Source organism: Nanorana parkeri, unplaced genomic scaffold (genome assembly GCF_000935625.1).
Source record: "Nanorana parkeri isolate BGI_ZX_2015 unplaced genomic scaffold, ASM93562v1 scaffold1101, whole genome shotgun sequence".
In the NCBI taxonomy this organism is placed as follows: Eukaryota; Metazoa; Chordata; class Amphibia; order Anura; family Dicroglossidae; genus Nanorana; species Nanorana parkeri.
The window spans coordinates 60,921-70,294 of NW_017307369.1; the positions used below are offsets into that span (position 1 = coordinate 60,921).

General features: G+C 48.1%; 1 protein-coding gene across 1 annotated transcript in view; it reads right to left on the reverse strand.

The window, feature by feature from the left end:
- Positions 1–9,374, reverse strand: part of ANKDD1B (ankyrin repeat and death domain containing 1B) — a 45,333-nt gene that overhangs the window by 28,147 nt on the left and 7,812 nt on the right. The window contains exons 2-3 of the mRNA XM_018567833.1: positions 4,910–5,013; positions 1,151–1,249 (exon numbers count right to left, since the gene is read on the reverse strand). Coding sequence (XP_018423335.1) covers positions 1,151–1,249; positions 4,910–5,013 — 203 coding nt within the window. The remainder of the gene's footprint in view (positions 1–1,150; positions 1,250–4,909; positions 5,014–9,374) is intronic.

A 9,374-nucleotide genomic window follows, 5' to 3' on the forward strand; every position in this document is an offset into this window, starting at 1 on the left:
CAGGTTACAGCTGGCTCTGCCTGTCTACAGGCAGAGCCAGCTGTAACCGCCCCCTCCCCGTCCGTTCCGCCAGTCAGCGCTGGAGGATCGGAGCGGGGAGGGGGGAATCCAGTCCCTCCCCTGTCACGGCAGAGAGCTGTGACAAGATCGAGAAGTGAGCGAACGCCGGTATGTGTTTGCTCACTTCCCGATCTACTGAGCCGACCTGTGACAGTCTCATTGTAACAGGTCGGCTAGAACTATGAGGTGAGTGAAAAGCACTCACCTCATAGTTCTCCTTTAATGCTAAAGACATCCTGCCACTCATCAAGTAGCTTCCCCAGTTCTAATGTGTGTCAGTAACATCTTGCGACATTTTAAAAACATAAAAAATAAACTGTACAGACCCATGTTAAGTCTATTGGGAATCGGATGTAAGCAGACGTGTGTCCATTTACATCAGATTACCTCCAATCTTTCACGATCAGGTCCACCAAAGCGGAACTCTGTTCAGTGTTTTTTCCGGACCTAGATGGAGTTGGGCGTAATCTGATGTAAATGGACACACATATGTATAGATCTAGCACCTGGGTGAAAGTTCATATAATGTGGGTGTTCTGCACAGTATTGCCCTCTTCTATTGATTCACAAATTACATGAAACGTCAAAAGAGTTACCCAATGTAGTCTACATAAAGGGATTGCCAGAGATTTCAAAGAAAGGGATTACTCACCTATTGTCAACCATTCTCAAGTACTCAACCCTACCCTAGAATCCTTCCTTATTGGATGAATAAGGTCAGAGCACTTTGTTGTTTTATTATAATTAAGTAATCGCAGTTGGTTTCTTGCTACAGGAGCTGCCTACACCTCAGATATCAGTCCCTGGAAATCTGTCTATCTGGTTTCATTTGCAAAACAATTAATTTATTTTAAATACAAAGGCCTTCTTATAGCCCCACATGAACACAAAAGGGTATAATAATACAAATCTTGTTCAGTACATGTACAGGAAGCCACGAGAACCAGATTTCAAAACACTAAAAAAATGAATTTAGCTGCTATAGATTAATGCCTGTTATATACTGATTTTGTCTTGTTGAATAAACCCAAAAAGTGTTTTATTATTAGTGCAGGAGCATTATACTGTATACAGTAGGTACTTCACTTACTTTATCAGCAACGTCTACGCGCGCTTTGTTGCCTAGCAGAAAAGATATTGCCTGGTAATGGCATCCAGCCACAGCAAAGTGAAGAGCTGTACGATCCAGCTAAGGAAAAAGAAAGAGTTTGTCTTGTGTACAGCAAAGTACATCATCAGAATACATCACACAATGGGAAAAAAATAATAACCGAACATCTTTTGTTTTAAAGGAAAAATGTGGTATATTTTCAGTGAGCACATATTATATAAGGCATTATTGCAATATATATAAGAATATCTTTTTCATGTTACTTTCACATTGTACATGTTTGTTCTTCCATAAATTTCTTCCCCAATACACCTACACAATGCATCACAGCACACCACAATGTACAAATAAAAGTTGCAGCAGGACCTATTTTTTTTAATGATTTGAGGAGCATTGCAGTCCATTTATTTTGAATGGGCTACCTAACACAAAATGCTGCAGTGCACCTTAAAGGAGAACTATGGGGTCAGGCTTTTCCCCATAGTTCTCCTTAGGGTAACGGGAGGACACAAACCAGCGTCCTCCCGTCACCCTAGGCTAAGTATACCGCGAGCTACAGCTCGAGGTATACTGAGACGCCGCAGCCGGAGCGGATCCCGACATCGATGCCTGGATCCGCCCAGCTGCGTGAGTGATAGCTGGCTCTGCCTATCTAGAGGCAGAGCCAGCTGTACCCGCCCCCTCCCCGTCCGTTCCGCCAGTTAGCGCTGGCGGATGGGAGCGGGGAGAGGGGAATCCAGCCCATCCCCTGTCACAGCAGAGAGCCGTGACAGGATCGAGAGGTGAGCGAACCCGGTATGTGTTCGCTCACCTCCCGATCTACTGAGCCGACCTGTGACAGTCTCATTGTCACAGGTCGGCTAGAACTATGAGGTCAGTAAAAAGCACTCACCTCATAGTTCTCCTTTTAATGCAAAAAAAATACATACATTGTGGCACAGTATGGTATAGAGCAGTGGTTCTCAACCTATGTAACCTCAGGAACCACATTTGTCCTTGGTCATTAGGTCACAACCCAAGTCACACCGCACTGGTTTTTTGTTTTTTTTTAAGATCCACCCAGTCTCCCTACCTTACGAGAACTGGAGTGGATCCTCAGCCTGTGGTCCAGTGTGAGTTGCTGTGCTGTGATGGAGCTCCATCCATATGTGCATTGCTTGTACAGCTCCCTAGTGCACCCTGTAGAGGTGCCGGAAGCCAGAATGTAATGTCACTGCGGTCCAGGCACTTCTACAGGACACGCGAGGAAGCTGTAAGCAATGCACGTATGGATGAAGCTCCCTCGTGGCCATATCTCCACCCCACCTCATGCTGACACTTGGCAGCGGGCAGCATATTTTGAATGGCTGATCAGCACGAGAACTAACAGTGCTGCTCTAGGGGGAGGCTGAGGAGCTTCTCACCTAGCACCGTGACCCAAGTGAAATAGGCTCATCAGCTTCACGTCTCTGATGCTGTGCTTCTACAAAACATATGAATGCTCGGAATGTCACTCTTCCTTCAAATTCTGTATTGTAAAAAAAAAAAAAATCTAGAACAATCAGTCTAACAGTCTGCAGAAGATGAAAAAAAAAAGCGTGAGGTTTCCCCTAATTCATACTTCTTCTGAAGCTGGAGAGAAGCTCCTAGGTGACATTAGGGGTCCTAGAGACCCTGATGTCTCCATAAAGGTGACCTGTCTGTGTAAATTGGCTATCACATAGGGGGCTTCTTGGCAATAGAATATGTGATAGCAATAAAGTTAAGTGAAATGTTTTATTTTTAGTTTTTAAATTAAAGTTACCCCCAAAAAAATGTAAAGTCAAATATTAAAAAAAAAGTCCCCTGCCCCCACACACACAAATATGCGTCGGATGCGCCTACGTGTAAAAATGGCAATTGCGCCACACGTTACATATCACTGTGAACGTCAGAGTGAGGACAATAATTTTGGGGCCATTCATCACTATTAACACTAAACTGATGAGTGGTAAAAGCTTTTAAAGTGTCGCCTGTGGTCAATTTTGGGTATGGTATTTTTTTTGCGATTTTGCGGGCGCACGCAATTTTAAAGTTGACATGTTTAGTGTCTATTTACCCGACGTGACCCTGTCTTTTATATTTTACCAAAAATATGGGTAAAAATAAATGTTTTTGTAACATAACGTAGGGAAAACAGTTTTTTGCCCCCCAAAATTTACAGTACTTTTTTCATTATAGAGTAAAAAAAACCAAAAAAACAGTGGTGATTAAATCCCGGCTATTCAGGTCCCCAAAAAATGTTAACATAAATTGCAAGGCTATAGTCCGGTCATGCTGACTGGTGACATTTTTGACTGACTGGTCAAAGAACAGGAACTGAGGCAAGAACAGAAAATTGTGCCCAGCCTTCCCCTCCCCGGAGTTATTTTGAGGAAAGTAAATAAATAACAAGGAAATTAATATTAGAACTGTTTATGGGGGGATAGGGATGGAGCAGGGGAGTAAAAGTGATTTTTAAGGGGTGATGGGAACATGAGGTTATGGGGACAGAGAAGGGGAGAAAAGGAGATTTTTAGGGCGTGATGAGGACAGAGCAGGTTATGGCAGAAAATACTCCCAATGCTTTATCATTTATGTTCCTCTTGTGATCCTGGGAACCAGCCAATACACAGCGGCACTGCGTGTGCGTCCGCTTGTTGACTCTTTAGTAAACTGAGGCGATCAGCACTGCAGCCGCTCTCAACTCCCCCCACACCTGGGAACCAGCCAATAAGCGGCAGAGGTGCACGTGAGTGATATGGTAATGTGAAGTGATCAGCACTGCATCCAAATCCCAAAGCACCCGTCCACCTCTTACCCCGGCCAGGCACCAGGTCCAGGGCTGGCCCTGGCTGCGGCCCCTCACAGCTGCGCCCGAGGTGAGTGCCTCACTCGCCTCACCTTTTCTACAGCACTGCTATCCTTTACAATATTGAAAACTAGAAAAAAGTTTTGGCTTCAACTAGGGATGCACTGATACCGATACTAGTATCTGTGCCGATACTTAGTATTTGGGCGAGCTAGACCGATACTTCCGGCATCAGGAAGCCGGGCAGCGCGTCTGTGCCCGGCTTCCTGATTGGCTGGGAAGCCGACTCCATGCTCACTCGTCACTTGTGACGAGAGAGCATGGAGTTGGCTTTCCAGCCAATCAGGAAGCTGGGCAGGGTGTAATGACGTGCTGCCCGGCTTCCTGATTGGTTGGGAAGCTGGCAAATCAGGAAGCCGGGTGCCTCATGACGAGAGAGAGCATGGAGCCGGCTTCCCGGCCAATCAGGAAGCTGGGAGCCGCGTCATTACACGGCGCCCGGCTTCCATGTTTGTCCAGTAAGTCTGCTACATGCTTTCTCGTCACATAGTGACGAGAAGCATGGGGACGGCTTCCTGGGATAGCTGGGTGGTGAGTCTTTACACGCTGCCCGGCTTCCCGGCTAACCAGGAAGCCAGATGGCAAGTCATTACACGCCGCCTAGCTTACTGAATAGAGTATAATGTCACTTTAAGATTATTATTTATTTTCAACAAAACTTGAGTTTCACAAAGTTTAAATATCTATCAGTGAATTTTATTTTAGCTGCTTGCTAGAGACTTACAGCACCATTAATACTGTATACTTGTGTTTATACTGCAAACCATGTTCCCTTTTTTCCTTTGCTCCTGGCAAGTTGTATTGGTTGAATGGAAGGGATATAAGAAGCTAGCATTCTATAACCAAATTGGATGTATACAACTACTTACAGCATTCTTAGCATTGATGTTCACTTTCCGTCCTTTGAGCTGGGTCATTTTATCCACATTATTTGTCTTGGCTGCTTGGTGGAACTCCATTTCAGTTTTCAGCACTAGAGAAGATACAATATAGGTGCGAAGATTGTGCATAAGATTGATATTGTGGGTTTTTTTTTTTTTAAAGTACTATTTATTAATTTTCCAATATGCATATAAAGTTACAAACATCGCCCACCGAAGTGGGGGCACATACTTAAAAACAACATAATTATTATACAAAACATTTCACCCCCAAATCACCCCGAATCCTGGAATAGAGGTTCTGATAGTAGGAATATAATTCCTGTAGGATGGCCTGCGGTTCGGTGACTCTATCCCCCCTGTCAGTCAAAATACATGGAACTGTGGTAAGATTTCTCTGATCCGCAACCAGCAAGGCCAGGAACTTTCCATTTTTGTCCCACCCTTCAAACAGCGACTCACGCAGTTCCCTTAAGGAGCATCTAGTCATCTCAACATGATGGAGGTTCAGCACCCGTTGTGCCACCCGGAGCTCCTCCAAAGATGTCTCCCCAGGGGAAGTTGCAAAGGCCGCAGCAGATGCTGATTCCGTCCTCCTGAAGTTCATCTAGAACCGCATTGAATTCTACACGAGAAGCTTTGATAGCAGATACAAATTCCCCACGTACATTTGCCTTAAATGCATCGCACACAACATTGGTAGAAGCAGTACCCTCATTTGTTTCCCAGTATCTCTCCATAGCAGGGAGCACTCTGCTGGATACCATTTCCACGCTCAGCCAACTCGGTGACAATCTCCAACACCCGGAACTCCTAGGGCCCGGTAGCAACAGGGAAACGGTGAGCGTGACATGGTCCGACAGACCACCAGGTAAATAGGATGCCCCGACCACCAGGTTAAGTAGGTTCCTGTTGCCAAAGGCCATATCTATTCGAGCCGAGGAGCCATGGGTGTGTGAGAGATGGGAGTATGCACGGTGTCCCGGGTTTTTCCACCTCCAGACTTCCTCCAACCCAGCCGTGTCCGCCCAGGATACAAGATCCAGGCCAGCAGGCCTGGCTACATTAGAGGAGTCCAGGGAGGGGTCTAAAATGTTGTTGAAGTCTCCCGCTATGAGGACTGGTATGGGGAGATAGGCAGCGAGTTTATGGAAAACCGTATACAATATCTGCACATTGAACGGTGGTGGTACATATACATTAACAATAGCAAACTGTATCACATGGACATTCATGACCAAAATAAGGAATCGGCCCCGAGGATCCACTATGGTATGGATAATGGAGCATGGGAGGGATCTGCTGATCAAAATAGACACCCTTCTGGCATACACTGAATAAGTAGCATGGAACGTTTTCTGTAGCCAAGGGCGTCTCAACGACAACATTTTGCTACCCGTTAAATGGGTTTCCTGTAAAAGGATAATGTGCGGTCTCTGTTGTTTCAGACAATTCAGGATCATAGAATGCTTACATTTATCGTTGAGACCCCTCACATTCCATGAGAGAATATTAAGGCGTTCCCCCATATAAAGGCCCTAGGTACATATGTGGCCCAGGATAAAATAACAAACACCATGAGCCAGTTAGAGATAGGACAAGCAGTGGTAACCTGCTGCTCAGAGCATGTAAATGGCATAGCATCCCCCGTTTAACATCCCCCCCCTCCCATAACACTTAAACTAAACCCCTTGCTTGCTAGTAAGAAAATTAACAACTAGAAGCTTGTACCCAAAAACTCCCTACCGATTGTCAGAGCACCCCCAGTAAGAAGTGTCCCAGTTAAAAATGCAAAAATCTAAAAAGAACCAAAAAAAGGGCAAACAGTAGATCGTGTATCGTGTGTATCGTGGTGGAGAATCCGCCGCCTCCTATGAAACATAAGGCCTGTCACATAGGGCCGAGGCATCAGTGTCGTAGCGTTCAAATGAGTCTAAAGATGAAGATTCTGTGGATCTCATCCCCAGCTCAGGGGCCACCTTATAGCATACATCAGGTAGGTAAGATGGGAAGAAGCAGCAACAGCAACTAGACAGGGCACCCCAAAGATGGAGACTCCAGAGTAACTCTCAGTAAAACCACAGGAAAAATCAGGGAAAAATCGAAGTTGCGCCTTCCCACAGCTGACATCAAGGCATCTACGAGCAGCAGCTATGATCTTGTCTCTGTCCCTGTAGTTCAGGAGGCGAGCCAGAAATGGACAGGGAGGGGCCCCCGGCGGTGCCCTACCCGTGGGAACTCAGTGAGCACGTTCAACCACGAAAGTTGGAGGCAGCTCATCCAGCCCCAGGACCCTCTTAAATAGAGCCTCAGCAAACTTTACTGGGTCCGCACCCTCTTCACCCTCCGACATCCCAACAATGTGTACGTGCGGTTTTCGGCATCATCAACTTTGGCAGCCAGGAAATGGCCAGTGCGCTGCAATTCTATAAGTGTATCAGTATGTCCATGCACCATGTCCTCCACATCTGACACCCTGGTCTCTGCAGCTGTTATGCGGGTATGGATCTTGTCCAGATCATGGCAGATCAGAGTGCACTCTGCCGCCAAATAATCAATTTTAGGGGTGAGGGTGACTTGGCAACCCTCGATTGCCGCCAGTATGGCTGATGTCCCTAGTCCCGCTGGAACTGGTGTAGTTGCATGGTCCGCGGGCATAGAAGTCTGCGGCAAGGTAGCACTCACCCCCTCCACGCCATCTCCCTCCATGTCCAGCCGCTGTACAGGAGACGCAGGGACGGAAGCCGGCGAGGCCAAGATGGCGCCGGCTGATCCCACGCCTGAGCCCTTCGCCTTTCGAGCGGATCTCCGAAGAGCTGCGGCCTGCCGACAAGACTTGGCGGACATAGATTTGGTCCTGGGTAAGTCCTGCACAGGATGGGTGACAGTTGGGGCACGGGAATCAAGCCAGGCAGGAGAAATAACAGGATAATGGCGTTGGAAGCAGCGGAGCTCCACCAGGCACGTGTGGTCAGCTTCACATCGTAGCCACGCCCCCGATGTTGTGGGTTTGAATGTATATCAGTTTGATATCATAGTTTTTATAGGTATCAGGGGCGGATCCAAAGTCTAGTCTCGGGAGGGGCACTGCCAGAAAATAAGCCCCCCAAATCTGGCTCTTCCATTGCCACTGTGCCCATCTCTCTCCAGAGTGCGGAGGTCAGTAAAATGACGCAGAGGTCAGTAAAGTGACGCAGTGCGCGGAGGTCAGTAATGTGACGCAGCGCGCGGGGGTCAGTAATGTGACGCAGCGCGCGGAGGTCAGTAAGGTGACGCAGCGCGCGGAGGTCAGTAATGTGACGCAGCGCGCGGAGGTCAGTAATGTGACGAAGTGCGGAGGTCAGTAAGGTGACACAGTGCGGAAGTTAGTAAGGTGACGCAGTGGGGAGGTCAGTAAGGTGATTCAGTGTGCGTAGGACAGTAATGTGACCCAGTGCGCAGAGGTCAGTAATGTGACGCAGTGCGGAAGTCAGCAAGGTGACACAGTGAGGAGGTCCGTAAGGTGACGCAGTGGGAAGGTCAGTGGGGTAAGATAGAAAAGGGACTTACAGTGGTGATGTGCTTTGTCCTCATGCCCTCTTCTTCCTATCAGGGTGGTGGAAGCATCAATGTCTCCTCCATGTGCAGCCCCAAGCAGCCTTGTTGTGCCTCCTCTGCAGGTCCCTTCCCGCTCTGCTGAAAAATACCCAGGCAGCCAATGATGGTGCTGCACCTTCCCTCCCAGCCAATAGCAGCAGAGGTGGGCGGAGGAACATAGGAGCATGTACGGCGATTCCTCTCCTCAGCGGCAGAGCCGAGCTGACAGGAGATCGTGCCTGCAGCAGCGGCGGCCGCTTCTCAGTGGAATCAGGGGAGGTGACGCAGTGCGGAGGTCAGTAAGATGACGCAGTGCGGAGGTCAGTAAGATGACGCAGTGCGGAGGTCAGTAAGATGACACAGTGTGGAGCTCAGTACGGTGACGCAGTGCGGAAGTTAGTAAGATGACGCAGTGCGGAGCTCAGTAAGGTGACGCAGTGGGGAGGTCAGTAATGTGACGCAGTGCGGAGGTCAGCAAGGTGGCGCAGTGCGGAGGTCAGTAAGGTGACGTGGTGCGGAGCTCAGTAAGGTGATGCAGTGGGAAGGTCAGTGGTGTAAGATAGAAAAGGGACTTACAGTGGTGATGTGCTCTGTCCTCATGCCCTCTTCTTCCTCTCTGAGTGGTGGTGGGGGGAGGGGACGCCTATGATGCCCGCACAGCGGCCGGGACATACAGCTGTCACAGAGTTTACTGTGGTTCAGTGTAAAAACCGGCATAGTACTTAGTGTGCCGTTTTTTTACACTGAACTGCAGTTACCTCTTTGACAGTGACAGCTGTATGTCCTGGCCGCTGTGCGGGGATGTACTCCTCTCACTACTACTGCGGGTGGGAGCGGCTCTATCTCTGAGGGGGGGGGGGGGGGGATTCCCCCGTTG